We start from the raw sequence: 15,904 nt of genomic DNA on the forward strand, positions 1-15,904 counted from the left end.
GCAGTAATTCCTGTCTTTCCCGAAAGTTGTCCGTCGCTTGCAATGCTTTCGTCGTTTACGCGACGTCTTTCTGTTCCTTGTTCAGAACGTTTAGAATCGTAAAGCGGTGGCTGTTGGAAACGCATATTTACTCTTTTTTTTTTCTTTTTGGTGTACTTCTTAGCTGTGATGTTTGTCTTGATGCATGTACCTAAATAGCGTACAGTGGTCGCCAAAGCACGCATACTTCTTAAAACGCGACAGTTTCTTATTGCGTGCGGCAACTTGATAAGTTATCAAAATGGCTAATATGGCTCTTGTTGATTGTGGAGAAAAGAAATGGTACGCGTGCTGAGGAACATGATACGATTTACCGTAAGGTAATAACGTCACTGGCAAGATACCTTATTTGGGTGTGCTAGCAATGCTTGTTTACCGCGCGGCAAGTACGAAAACACTATATACCGCCGCGGCCGGTACGTCGCTTCTTTAGTCGACAAGACCTGCGTATTGTCCACTAGTGGTATAGCATCGGTGATTTGTAGTGGGTATCTTTAGCATCGTCTCGTCCCCTTTATTCCTTTTTTTTAATGTTCAAGCGTCAAAAAACTAGGCAGTGGTGACTGCGCAGTGGTTGATGGTAAAACAAAATGAAACGACCGTGGACAGAATGGAGGGGGGCCCAACCACACGTGCGCGGTGCAGCGCGTCAGCACGCGCTTCCTTTCCCACTGAAGAGAGAGGGCGTGCGGTGGAGAGGACGCGTGGCTTCGCGAGGTCGCGCGCACTCTTTCATCATTGGGAGAGGGCGCAACGCCGCGTCATAAGGCCACGTGCTGACGCGCTGCACCGCGCACGTGTGGTTGGGCCTTTACATCTCTGCTTCAGCCGCGTTGGTCAGCAGCGCTCGCGCGCGTGCTTTCACGAAACATGTATGACGCGCGTGAGTGTGCCATCAATTTCGTCAAGGAGCATGCAGGCGGTGCCGACGGTGACTTCGAAAGTGCGGCTGGAGCGTCCGTATTGGTGGGATAGGCGCGAAATCATCGTTTGTTTATCTATTTTATTTGCATACACGGATACACAAGAACACGGAGAAAAGGGGGGGGGGGAGAGAAAGCTGGCAACTGCTGAATGGCATGCACTTGCTGATATAAAGCGCACTTCACGAAACTAAAGACAAGCAAACCTGTGCAATTCACAGTAAGCTGGAATTCACAATAAATCATCAAAATCAGCTAAAGATTGCTTTCTCTTCTCTCTACAAATGATTGATTGATTTGTAGGGTTTAACGTCCCAAAACCACCATATGATTATGAGAGACGCCGTAGTGGAGGGCTCCGGAAATTTTGACCACCTGGGGTTCTTTAACGTGCACCCAAATCTGAGCACACGGGCCTCGACATTTCCGCCTCCATCGGAAATGCAGCCGCCGCAGCCGGGATTTGAACCCGTGACCTGCGGGTCAGCAGCCGAGTACCTTAGCCACTAGACCACCGCGGCGGGGCCTCTACAAATGACAGAAAACGCTAAAAAAATCGCACGTAGGAAGCCAATCGATCAGCCATTAGCTTATTTGATAATGACGCGTTCGGTCGTTACAGAGATCGCCGCGTGAGGCCGCGACTTGTCCGTGCGTGCGTCGGCGATCACAGTGAAAAAAGTCGCGAAAAAGAAAAAAAAGTACTCAAGGCCACGAGGCGCGCCCTGCTTCGATTCCAGCGCTTTCGTCGGGATGTGAGAAGAGAGAATGCAATTGCAGCATGCGACAAATCTTTGTAACTTCACTCGCAATAAGCTCTTCCAGTGAATTCATTCCATGGTTACTTGAAAAAGTGTTTCAGGGCCCGTTTAAGCCGTGGATCGTGCGTCCGCGATGTATGTTGTAGTAGTAGCTAGTAGTAGCAGCAGGTAGCCACCTCTCGTTTAGACCTTGGAATGTCCGCTGGATGGCGGTACTTCTATATGATAAATATATGATGAAAAGATGCGAGATGGCGGCACTTGGAGTGTTCACTAGATGGATGGACGGACGGATGGACGCAAGAATGGAAGAAAGCGTTCACGGACTGATCGACGCTTCGTCTCACTCATCGTCATTCGCTCTGTGGATATGCTGTGATTGTTCTCTCTCTCTCTCTCTCTCTCTCTCTCTCTCTCTCTCTCTCTCTCTCTCTCTCTCTCTGCCTATTTTGTTCCGAGTGGCATTTCAAAGCAGCGCCGGATAGGCGACCGCATTCTGTAACTATCGATTTCACTTATTCCATTGCACTTATCACTTGCGCGCCAAGCGACCTATCACCACAAGGGCTGCGCAGTGCGCTCGCGCCCGATGCCGCAACGGCGACGAAGCGTAATAAGTGAAATGAATCATTACGATATGAAGTCACATTAACAGCGAAGATTTAATGATAGCCTCCTTATTTTTAAGAGCCATTCATCGCGCAGTCGCGGGTGGCGCCACGGCGTCAACGACCTTGACTAGCGGTCCGCCCGCCGGGACAGTGACATGCATGCAGTATTTACGCGAACGGCGGTGCCCGCAGGGGGGGGGGGGGGGGGCGGCTTTAGCCGGTGGTGCATAGTTGCGCCGTGTGGCGCCGGCTGTGCGCTGTAATTTTGCCCGCGGCGCATGTGCGAGGCATTCCAGTGGGTGGAATGCAGCGCGCCCATCGATATCTGCTCTCTTTGCAACCGCCGAAGACGGCGCCCACCTGCTGTTGTATGGCGCCGATTGCACTGCGCGCATATATATAATCCTCGCGCTCCATGCGACACATATGTCGTTCGGCCGCCATCTGTGTCGCGTGCACACACCTAATGGCAATCGTGACGACTTAGAAAAAAGAGAAATCACGCGCCATACCACTCTGCAAAGGTTGGTGACCGGCGAGGCTGCGTAGCACACGACACCGAGTTGGCACTAGCACATGGTTATTAGTGTGTGTGTGTGAAAAAAGCGCACAAAGGCGCTTTTTTTTTTAAATTTAGTGTATGCTCTTTTTACCGCACTTCCGCGTCGAATTTTTTAAAGGTGGAAGTGCAGCGCCCAGGTTATTTTCTTGCTTATTAAGGCCAAAACCACAGACGTCTTGGCGAACACGAAAATTTGACCGTCGGTGGCCTCAACACGAGTTATTCAGAAAATCATCGCGTTACGATGACACCACGTGAAGTCCCTGATCGGCGAAATTCCTGTCGTCATTAACGTGTCACTGTGACGTCACATATCGTCGCTCGTCAAGTGTGAGTGGATCATTGCGGCAAAGCCTACCTGGGTAAGGGGATGGGGGCATTTAATGAGAGAAAAAAAGAGATTGTAGGCTTCCGTTTTCGACTCGTCTTGGGCGAATTCTTTTCAAAGACAATGCGAGTAGAGAACAGCACTTCAATGCGAGTAGAGAACAGATAGGACATGGCGCTGACTTAGTAAGCAAATGTGTTTATTCCTCCAGTCAGTCGTGATTTGTGTCCTTTCTTGTTCCTTCTCTCTAGCGCTGTTCTCCAATCGTTATCATGAGCCAGCCAGCCCAAATGCGAATCCTAATGCTTAGAACACTTGAGTTTATTTATTTATTTATTTATTTATTTATTTATTTATTTATTTATTTATTTATTTATTGACTCTTTCCCTTATTTCTGGTTATTTTTAGTGCACTACTGTTAGTGGTGGTGTTTACATTTCCCGTAACGCACTACCTATTATAAAGGTTTTCTGTTGAGTAAGTGACGAGTTGTGTTCTTTTTTCAGTGTGTGTGTGTGTGTGTGTGTGTGTGTGTGTGTGTGTTTGTGTGTGCGTGCGTGCGTGTGTGTGTGTGTGCGTGCGTGCTGACAAAACCTGTAGAAAAACTAGTGCGAGCACGAGGACTCTTCAAGTGCTTTTTCATCGTAGTTTGGGAGTGCTCGTGGGCCGCTACATTTTCCCATCTCCTAGAAATATAGAACTTCATTGTAAAACTACCACTAGCGCTCCTATACTTTCCTTGCCCTCAATATCGATCCCTTTTCTGTAAGACACCTTGTGACATGTCAGCCTGTGTTTGCCGAAGCATTGATACTTAATTTACCGCTCTCCCCTTCCGCAGGAGACCTTCTGGCCAGCGTGGACACCCGACATATGAACAACTACTACGGCTGCGTGTCGCCCTGCGGACGCTTCGTCGCTTCGTCGGGTAAGCCTCGAAAGCCTCTTACATCCATTGAGTCGGAAAGCAATACTTTGAGGACACAGTTGGCGAGTTTGTGCGCGTGCATTAACGCCGTCACTGGTCGCCAGTGTGTAGCCATTTTCAACAGGGCGTACCCATTTTAACGCGGGTTGGCACGCCTCGTTCATTGTAGTACCAGAAAAGCCACAATAAAGGTGTTTTTAAGCGAACGTTTTTGTGCCTCACCAATCGGCGTTGTAGGTGTGATCAATCGACCGTGAAACAATTGGCCGGGTGTCTGTGGGCCTCGCTGCAAATGTCGTCGAAGGACGCTCACTTTCGTGCATAGCGTCGCATTTCCAGCGCAGCCTAAGAAACACTAGGGGCTTTAGAATCACGTAGATGTATATTTTCTAGTAAAGGAACGCACCACCCAAATTACGGCGTATTGATGTTCTGCCTCAGATATGCGTAATATTTGCTTTTTCATCAATAGTGTTCCACAAGTATGAACGCAGCCACCAATTCAAGATGGCTGGGCGTTTAGCAAGTGCTGAAACTTTGGCCGGATTGCTGAATCGTGTGACAGACAGACCGAAATTTCTGCGTTCAGATAGCTCTAGGCAGGCGCGTAGCCAGAAATTTTTTTCGAAAGGGTGGAGGGGGTGGCTGGAGCACCACCTTGATTTCGGAAGGGGCACCCCCTTAAAATGGACATTTTTGGCTCTATGCCACGTGGAAAAAATTTGGGGGGGGGGGGGGGGTCACGTGCCTGGTGTGCTACCCCTGGCTACGCCCCAAGGACTTGTTTTTGGGCGAGTTGTTGCTTACTTGGTTAGTACGACGTTGGTTGGCTGTGCGCGCATGCGCGGAAAATGTCTTCTTTCTTCCTGCGCGTTTCCTAGACTGTCATTCAACAGTTCGTAGTAGGCACTATTCTTTCTTCTCTTCGCATTTCACGAAATGTTTTTTTGCGCCTCAGTCATCTGCATCAACTAGTGCGAGAAAGGGTATGGTCTTTAATATCGTCATTTAAAAATCCGGCGTCTGCGAGTGTGCAGATATGAGAGCATGCACAAATAAGGACGTCCCGGTCGCGTTCCCGTTTATATGCGCCGTTATCGAATTGCTGATACGTACCCGCCTGTGCACGGTGCCCGTAACTTGAGAAAGCTTTCTGGTATCAGTATGCCCAAATACTATATTCTAAACGAGGCAAGTGGGGCAGATGCAGGCTTGAAAGGGGCGCAACGTCGTCGAAAGACTAGTGCTGCTGCGCGGAGCTTACAGCGACTGCAACGCCATCCCTCGGCCCAAGAATTCTTCCCTGAATGTACGCTATAATGTACCTGGAAGTGTATGACGTCACAGTCGCGATGACGCATGCACAAACGCCGAGATTCCGGTGTGACATTCAAAAAATGGTAGCTTCTTTTTCTTTTGTTTTTTTTTTCACTAGCTGAATGCTTTTCGGTAGTCGCCGATTTATTTTTTCGACCGTAACCCGCCGAAATTGAGTTTGTTCATCCGTTTGTTCATTGTCCGTTTGGTAATTGGTGGCTGTTGATGAGGATGATCCATTCCGTTCAGAAGTTGCTTATAAAATTAAAATCAATTCTAAAAAATGATTATTTTTAGCACGGATTCGGGCATACCATTCCCATAGGTACCAAATTGTTACTGTAGATGACGTAAGCTCCACCCTAGCAGCAGTTCTCTCCGGGATACCACAAGGATCCTTCATTGGCCCAATTTTGTTTTATTAATGTTATATTCTATGACACACCCGTTAAAAAAAGACTTTTTGCAGACGACTGCATCCTTTACTATCTCATCTATAACCTCAATGACCTGATAACCTTAAACAAATCCCTGTATACGATACACTCTTGTTCCACTAGGCAGATGAGCATTGATAAAAAAGAACTGTTGCTATGAGAATTACGTGTGAGAAATATGCCTTGCCTTTCACCTATTGCGTTAACAATAAGAATACGTGTCTCGTTAACAGCTATAAATACTGAGGAGTTATAATTACCTTCACATGAATGAACACATAGAATACACACGAAAAAAAGGCACAGCTGAATACTCTCGGGTATACTTACAAAAAACTATTGGCAAGACTACTGAAAAAATTAAAATGTTGGCGTATAAAACTTACTTGCGACCCACTCTTGAATACGCGTCTGCTCTATGGGACCATCATACATTACCAAATAATAAAAAAGTGCAATGCGTACGAATAAAAACCGTAAGGTTTGTTTACAACGCTTACAATACAAGCACGTGCCCTTCAGCCCTCCTGGTAAGTTCTAACTTGAAACGCTTATAAAGCAGGCGTACCTGTGAAAGACTGAAACTATTGTATAAGATCTATCGTAATAACTTAAAAATCTATCGAGGCAAATATATTGAACCGCCGAAATTACAAATAACATGGTCGCACCTTAGCGAGAATTTTGAGGATTCTCGTGCAAAACCACCATACTTTCCAAAAATAATTATTTCATCGAGCATTACCTGGTTGGAACGCGCTGCCTGATGAAGCTGTATCACCCACAACTGTTTCTTCGTTCATGAATGACATGGCGAATCTGCCAGCCATCCCTTAATCGATTTGTCATTATTGTTATAATTAATATCATTGCGCCTGCATCAAATTTCTTCTGTGTGTTTGAGTTCAATTGCTTTGCTATGTTCAGCGCTAGCTCGTTTGTATGTTACATTGTGCGCATTTTTGCTCATTGTGTCGATGTAATAAATGTTCCTGCCTTTTTTAAACAAAACTCGCTCATTGTGCAAAAGAAAAAAAAAACCTTTATACCAAGAAAGCTGTTTACACCGACTTATGTTTTTAATGTGCGCAAATTACAACTCATCTAAACTATTTCCCCGACGCGCTTTTTCTGTTAGAACTCCTTCCTGTTATTTTCTTGCACTGGAAAATGTAATATGGAAGGTATACATATATGTAAAAAAACTCCTGCCTGCAACTTCGCATAGAAGTCGACAGTATTGGCTAATTAATTAAATAAAAGATGTGGTTGTCGTCGTCGCCAATGTTGCTTTTGTTCATGATGATTAGCTGAGGCCGTGGTTGTCACCGTCGTTGATGTTGTTGCTGTTCTTGTCGCCGTCCTCGTCCCGACGAGACACGTACTGCTGTAACGCATGCGCAGTAATTACGCGACTACGCAACGTTCACTTAATCGCCGCTTTGCAATAAGGCCGCGGCTTTTTAGTTAATCATTAATACCGGCCACCTGCTAACTACGTGATTCTTAGCGTTGTGCCCGAAACGTTTAAACATGCTCCTGCTGACGCTGGCGCTCACTTTGCATGCGTTTCCTGTTCGGTGGCACACCCCGCCGAGCGATTTGCGCAACAAACGTGCGCTTGTGACTCGCTGCGAGAAATTCAGCTATATACGCGCGTGATTCGCTTCTTACTTTCTTTGTCTTTTTATTTCGACGCTATATATATATATATATATATATATATATATATATATATATATATATATATATATATATATATATATATATATATATATATATATATATATATATATATATATATATATATATATATGAGTCACCACCGAGGCATGTCTTCAACGCCGCTGCGTTATTGTCTTCAGAAGCTTCCCTGCGATCTATCGCGCGTTCATCAACTTCGAAGACAATGGACCCTTCCTTTCGGTAGTTCGTTTTCGGGTGTTTATGAATTCTTCGAGTTCGAGGGACGACGTACCACACATACGGACATGGTCGCAGTCGCGCGTCAGTTAGTCCCGCGTTGCACGCATTTTAAAATAGGCACGACATTTTGCGGTTTTACTCTGCTGACGTTCGGCCAGTATCTCCTGGAATGTATGACGTCCGCCCGCTTCACAGAAGGCGGTACCTTAAGGCAATGCTATAGGTAATGCTTCTCAAATATTCAGAATGCTGGGTTACTGCTGTGGGATAGTGCAACCGCAATTGTAATTACGGTTGCGCTATCGTTACACATCGTAATTTATGAGAAGGTTGTTCGCTCTAGGGGAGCCGTATCAAGAACACCTAACGGAAAAGTCGCAGTGTATCCACGGAGTTAATGATGATGAGTAGGGTGAAACGCGTCCGTCCGTTGGTCCGTGCGTCCGTGTTCTGTCCGTCCGTCCATGCTTCCGTCCGTCCGTTCGTTCTTGCTTCCGTGTGTCCGCCAGTACATCCGTGCTTCCGTCAAAAGGGCCTTGTTAGGATGGTCATTTGAGCCAAACAGAAGGGGGTGTTCGTGGTTCTGTGAACCAGTTGCCGAAAGGATGCGGACCTGCTAACAGCCGTCCAAATATGGGCATTATTAGTATTGTTCTCCCAACCTGAAAGCAAGGCATATGCAGTCGCGACTCCGCAAAGTGTACAACGATATGACCTAAAAGCCGTTCCATGCGCTTCCCGCACAGCCGCAACGCACGTGCCGGGACCCCTATACTGCACGCAAGCGGGAAACAAATAAGCCAATTGGCGACGCTGCGGAGGGTGAAAAAGCGTCCCCAATTGGCTTATTTGTCCCCCGCTTGCGCCGTGCTCCTGACCGGGCTGCAGTAATTAGGTGCCTTTCTCCTCTTCTAACCACTACCACCATCACTACCACCCCCACCACCGCTTGCGTGCGGTAGGGGTCCCGGCACATGCGTTGCGGCTGTGGGGGAAGCGCGTGGAAAGGGGATTAATGGTTTCGGTCGCGCCAGCCTTCTCGAAGAAATGGCAGCGTCAGCATGCATGACAATCAGCTCCGCAAAGTGAGCGTGGAAAGTGGAGGTCTTTTGATGTTTCTGCGAGTACAAGCATGGGACCCAGCACCCAGCGGCATTCTCACCTCAAGGAAGAGACAAGTATAGGCGCCGGAGGGGCAGTGTGGCTACGGTGCGGTCAAAGACGTTGATCAGGGCTGGTGTGGGCGGCACCGTCAAAAGTGGTGTGTGTCCGGTGGTTGGACAGAGAAGTTTAAAGCCATTCTTCCATCTAAGGGTGAGGAGAAAATACTTTTGATAGCCATGGCAGCGGGCTCCTGAGAGAGCCTTCGACGAAATCGGCACGATGTAGGAAGACATCTTTGTCTAAATGTTCGTCTTGTGGCGAGAAATGCTCGCTTGTGAATAATGTAAAATAAACATCTGTACCGCGTTCCTCGTCACTCTCTTCATGCGTCTCTCATAATCATATGGTGGTTTTGGGACGTTAAACCCCACAAATCAATCAATCACTCTCCTCATGCTTGGCGTCTTCCTCCCGATTCCCTGGTGCTAATACCGGCAAAGTCCCAACAACTCAAAGCTATGGTGGCAAGTGTGGTATCCTGCCAAAACCCCAGATCCATCAACTGGTGGCAGGGATAGGAACCTGCTGACATCGGCACTGCAACAAACGATAGCAGCCGTGGGATCCTGTCAAACGCTGGGTTTCAACAGCCTTCTGAAAAAAAAGCAGTTCTTGTTTTTCACGTTTTATAGGATTTCTACATGAACTTTGACGCCAGTATATATTTAATGAAGCGCCCTCTGCAAAAAATGGCATTCCTGTCACAGTGAACGCTGTATCACTTCTTTGCGTAATCGGTTTGATTTGTGTGTGTGTGTGTGTGTGTGTGTGTGTGTGTGTGTGTGTGTGTGTGTGTGTGTGTGTGTGTGTGTGTGTGTGTGTGTGCGTGTGTGTGTGTGTGTGTGTGTGTGTGTTCATTCTCATTTGTAATTTTATAAACTGTCAGGATGTCGCAGCTATTTAACATATTAACGTTATTTAACGCAGCGTTAACATGTACTTACCGCCCCACATGTTTGCGACTGTACTCATTTATTCAAAAACTACGCAAGGGTGTGCATAGGTGTTCGAAGGGTCCCACATTAGGGGTACGAGAAAGGGTGGCTGCGACGTTTCACTGCAGCCGATTCCCCCAAAGCAGGTCTCATTGCTGTTGTTTAAGCAGTGACAGGACAAGTCCGACTGATTTAAAATGAGGTATACTTCATTTTAAATCAGTCGGACCTGTCCTGTCACGCTTTGTAACCTTTTAGATAACAAGGGCGGGGGAGGGCACTTTTACTTTCTTATGCACACGCCTTTGCAGGCCTGGTTTCTACCGTGTTATGGCTCTTCGACCACGCTTCTTGTATTTGTGAGATGCGGAATAAAATCACTACCTCTATATACCACTACAGCTGAGTCTACTATTACGTTGATTAAGTTATCTATTAACGTTCTTAAAACTTGCTTTCTGCTTTTTAGTTCCCCGCAAAGAAAAATTTCCGAGTTCCCTTCCCTGTATATTTCCGGTATTAAAATTGAACTTCGTCGTAGCACTAATTTTCTTGGCGTAATAATCGATTCTCACCTTAAATTTCATGAGCACGTAATCTTCATTTCAAAGAAAGTTATGTTCGGCATAAGAGTTTTCATTAGAGCTAGACCATACTTCAACTTGCAAACTCTCCTAACTTTGTATTACGCTTTTGTCCACAGTCACCTAAATTACTGCATTTCTTCCTGGGGTGGTACGTATCATACCCACATCGCCCCATTAATAACACTGCAGAAACAAGCGTTACGCATCATTACATTTTCCCATCGACAAGCAAAATCTTCCCCGCTGTTCTATCAGCTGCGTGTTTTGCCCCTTCATCATCTGTTTAGGTACAGCATTGGTATTTTATTTTTTAACGTTTTGCACGATCACCTTGTCTTAGATATTCTCCCTCATTGCATCACTAATAATCTCAATTCAACGCGCTTTGCCTCCCGCCAGAATCTCTTACTTCCGTGTATACACACTAACTACGGCAAACAAACGATTCTATTCTCGGCCATTTCGCTCTGGAATTCACTAACCTCTGATGTTAAATCTTCTAAATCACTTTGCATTTTTAAATCCAAACTAAAGACTTTCTTGTTAGGCCCTTCTGTTTGATTGAATTGTAACTGTATTATCATGTCTTTTTTTGTTGTGGTATTCATATCCACATTTTTTTTTAGATTGACGATGTATTCCCTGTTTTTTAGTGTTCCTGCTTATTATTCTAATGGTTTTTTGTTTTCTTTTGTTTTTTATTTATCTTTCTCTTTTTTATGCTGTGTTTATTTGCTGACAATTTATTTCAGTGTTGCTTGATGATTACCTTTTCTTTCTTTTTTTCTTCTTTTTTTTCCATCATGGGAGGTCCCGCCTGCGGTTCTTACCGCGGGACCTCCCAGTGAATCTGTACCCATGCACTTTTCCATGTTCACGCTTGATGAATAAAAATGAAGTCACTGAAGTCACTAAAGAACCCCAGGTGCTCGAAATTTTTGGAGCCCTCCACTACGGCGTCTCTCATAATCATATGGTGGTTATGGGATGTTCAACCCCACATATCAATCAGCTTAGAAAATTTGTAGACCAGCTCCCGAGAGCTTCAACACGCATGCGCGCACTATCTTGCTTAATCGAAAACGTCGTTTCCCGGTATTTTTCCCGCATTCGGTCGGGTTTTATCCAGTTTTTTTCTTTTACCCGCCTTCGTTAGTCGTTTCCTTCTCTATGCACTTTCTGTGCGGATTCACACATCTCTATGTGCAATATAACGCATGAAACAGCCGCAGTGCAGTACACTGCTTGCATCGCTAACTTAAGTCACGTCTTTCGGTGTTGATATCGTTTCGGCCCGCTATATATCGAACCTGCTTTTTTTTTTTCAATTTCTGTTTTTACCCTGCACTTGCCGTCCGGTGAGTCTGTGGGTTGTCACGCCTTCATAAATAGAACGCATCAGAAAGGCGCCTGACACACTTTTCGAACCGTTTTACACTGTTATCGCTCTGTCTGACGTTCAGTTGCGACTTGAGGGTGAAACACTGTATATATGCGCGTGGCTAACCGTATACACCGCACACGTCACGAATACGTCAGCGCACTGGCGTCTCTTGCTCAGACGCCCTTTTCCCGCGCTCTATCTGCTGTGCTATTTATGGCTTGCAGTGTTGTTAGTTTGACTCTATTAACTGACCGCCGCCTTAGGAGAAATTTTGCAGCTTAAAGCTTGCATCGAATTCGTTTTCTTCTTTTTCTCGTATCTTTCCGTCATTTGGGATTTACGGCTATAAAAGTTTTTCTTCTTCTGATTTTTTCCTGACTTTAATATTTGTCTGTACTTCTATTCAACGATAAGAGCAAGTGCCGCCGCTCATGACGTGATACTCTGTCGGTACAGTTTCTCTTTGAAGCTATGACGCAGACGGTCCCACCATCACCTTTCCGAGTGTTTCACAAGACGATCTACAGTCAGAGGTCCCTATCAGCAACGTATTAGCTAAATGATGCAGGAGACTACGAATTGATTTCTTGCGCTCTATAGGGGCTAGCAACGGGCAATTACCAAGAGCTTTCGCCCTTTCCTATTATGGCAATGCAGCTAATACCGCAGCAGGGAATCGTATACCAGGTATACATTGTGCCCGCGATCAACTGAGCGCCGCATTCTGTGCTCTGAAACACTCCGCAAAAAGGGGACCTATAACACCGTAGCCTCTGCCATTTATAGCGGTGTCATTAATCGTAGTGCGGCCATGATGACCACGTGCTGCGCGCGCATTCTTGCGGGTTCGACTCCGCTGCCAGCAAAGACATCGTCAGGGTGGGAGTGCAACATTCGGAATATTGCTTTTGTAGTCATATTACCTTGCGTTTTAATCAATTGTGGATTGTCTTCGTTATCTACGTTATAATTATTATTCTGGTCATTGAAGTCATTACGAAGATTGCATTGATGGCTTCACCTTTCTTAAAGAACGACGTGATATATTTTTTTTTGGGGGGGGGGGGAGCGTACGTAGGCTTGATGAGCTGTATATAATTGTCATTATAGCTGCCTTTCGTAGTAATGTGTTGTTAACGAACATATCTCACAGTCGTGTTACATCCAAGTGCATAAAAGAACCATCTCTATACGTACTCTACCCACGCCGATCTATGAGACCACCCTGTATCTATTGGGCCGTGCCTTTAGACTTTGTTCCTTCTTTATACGCGATTGTACATGTCCATAGTGATCCTCATAATCATTTTGTGGTTTTTCTTGTGTGTGTTTCTACACTATTGGTGGGGCAACCTGCTTTAACATTCTGACATAACATATCCTCGATATATATATATATATATATATATATATATATATATATATATATATATATATATATATATATATATATATATATATATGTGTGTATGTATGTGTGTGTGTGTGTGTGTGTGTGTGTGTGTGTGTGTGTGTGTGTGTGTGTGTGTGTGTGTGTGTGTGTGTGTGTGTGTGTGTGTGTAAGATAGATGCGAAACTTTTTTTTACCTGCTCAACAAATATTCGGTAGATGAAGTACGTAATCCCACAGACCCGCACTGGTTTCCCCGCCGCTGTGGTCTATGGGACATCGACTGCTTACCCGAAGGTCGCGGGGTCGAATCCCGGCTGCAGCGGCTGCATTTTGAATTCGAAGGAGGCAGAAATGTTTAAGGCCCGCGTACTTAGGAATATAGGTTCACGTTAAACAACACCAGGTGGTCTCAATTTTCGGAGCCCTCCGCTGCGGCGTCTCTCATAATGGTGTCGCGGTTTCGGGACGTTGAACCGATAATGTTATTATTATACCCGCAATGGTTAATAGCACCAACACCGCACCAATCAAGTCATTCGATTGGGTCGTCCTGTATGGTTTCTCTCGCGGACAGCACGTCGACGCTAATCACCAAGGACGCGCAGTTTGTAAACAATGCCGTTTTCACGCCGCTGCGCTGAGTCACTACGGTCGCTGCTGTTCGCGAGCAGTGCGTCTGTGTATTGTATACGCGGTAGGGGTGAACGTGGCAGTTGTCACGACTGCCGCCGATGGCGGGGTCGTCGACTCTCGCGTTGCCCTGCAAGGTCCTTTTCCTCGCGCTTGGATGGGTCCTTTTAACAAAGCGCAGTTGTGACTAATACGCACACGATGGAGGCTGGTCGAAGGCGCGTCATCTGTCGAGCTGAGCTGTCGATTTAGCGACGCCCGTCGACCTCCGATTAGGTGACGGTTAGGTGACTGGGGGGGGGGGGGGGGGGGGGAAGAATATAAATAAATCGCTAAAGTTCGGGCGTCTTCTACGTCGACGACTCCCGAATTGTCCCGTATACTGTATGCACGCTTTCTTGTGCCGTAAGAAAGAGAAAGAAGACAACGACCCGTTTGTAGCACGAAACCACAAGGAAATCCGCACGGAGTTCTCAGTAAGAAAAGCTTCATAGTAGCCGAAAAATTCGTCTTGGCCCTTAGAGTACGGACTTCTCAGAAACAAAGGCTTCTTAGTTGCCAAAAAAATTCGTCCTAGTCCAGGAAGAATTTTTCGGCAAGTAAGGACCAGGACGAAATATGCAAGCTTTAGCGAGCGTCGGTAGTCAAGTTTACTGAAACCCGTTGTATTCGCTGCAATATCGCTTAACGCAATCGGGTTACGGTACGGCATAAGACGCTTTTGTGACTGCTAAATCAAATTTTTTTATTGAAATAGAAAATAAACAATGGAGTATTTGTCACCGTTACTTGGCAACGGCTGCCATTTGCACTTGAATGTTACAAGTAAAGAAAAACGAAATAGCATGCATACATATATACAGTCCTACATAAAACTAATAATTATCGGGGTTTAACGACACAAAACCATGATATCATTATGGGAGATGCCGTAGCGGAGTGCTCCGGAAATGTCTAACACGCCCAAGTTTAAGTTCAAAGGCCCATTTTCGTCTTCATTGAAAATGTGGCCGATGCTATAGCGAGATTCTATGCCGCGGTCTTCGGGTCTATGTACCAAACCTGTAAGACCAGTATCGTTGCCAGTATGTGCATCCCAAGAGCACCTCCCAATTGATACACTCTGTTGCTTCTGCAGTCATCGTTCTTGGTGCGTGGTCGACAGGGCCGTTAGCGCCCCGCCGCGGTGGTCTAGTGGCTAAGGTACTCGGCTGCTGACCCCCAGGTCGCGGGATCGAATCCCGGCTGCGGCGGCTGCATTTCCGATGGAGGCGGAAATGTTGTAGGTCCGTGTGCTCAGATTCGGGTGCACGTTAAATAACCCCAGGTAGTCGAAATTTCCGGAGCCCTCCACTACAGCGTCTATCATAATCATATGGTGGCTTTGGGACGTTAAACCCCACATATCAATCAATCAACAGTGCTGTTAGCCCAAGGACACCGGTTCGATACCCCGTCTTTACGATGTGAATGAAATGTGACAAACGTGCACCTATAAATCAGACTTGGAAGTAATGAAACTACAGTTTTTAAGTTACTTTTCATTCCTATCAGTTTTATAATGAATCACTTTTGCGGCTTGGTAATATAACGACGTAATGCGTCAAAGTGAGTAATTTGAAGGAAATTGCACATAATTTTCCCAAACCATTTCTGACTGAAATAGAGCACGTCCGCTTTTCTTACGACACACACACACACACACACGCGCACACACACACACACACACACACACGCACACACACGAAGAGAATTGACTATAACGAACCTGGGAAGTTGAATGAAGATCTCTGCGACTTGAATGCATATAGGTGCTGTGGAGAATGCATGTCTGAGTTGTTGCATATATAGATGACGAAATTTGGTTACTTTCGGTGAGGTGCAATATAATTTATTTTCATTTGCAAATGAAAAAAGAAGGATCTTTATTTTATAAATAATTTCCATCGCTGGTGTATAGACTAAAGATACCCGTGCA

At 45.8% G+C, this 15,904-nt stretch overlaps 1 protein-coding gene across 1 annotated transcript in view; it reads left to right on the top strand.

Moving 5' to 3' along the window:
- The window catches only part of LOC119175083 (transducin beta-like protein 2), a 282,143-nt gene that overhangs the window by 220,561 nt on the left and 45,678 nt on the right, over nt 1-15,904 (top strand). Inside the window, exon 5 of the mRNA XM_037426315.2 lies at nt 4,067-4,153. Within this exon, the coding sequence (XP_037282212.2) occupies nt 4,067-4,153 (87 nt within the window). The remainder of the gene's footprint in view (nt 1-4,066; nt 4,154-15,904) is intronic.

Source organism: Rhipicephalus microplus, chromosome 3 (genome assembly GCF_043290135.1).
Source record: "Rhipicephalus microplus isolate Deutch F79 chromosome 3, USDA_Rmic, whole genome shotgun sequence".
NCBI classification, from domain to species: domain Eukaryota; kingdom Metazoa; phylum Arthropoda; class Arachnida; order Ixodida; family Ixodidae; genus Rhipicephalus; species Rhipicephalus microplus.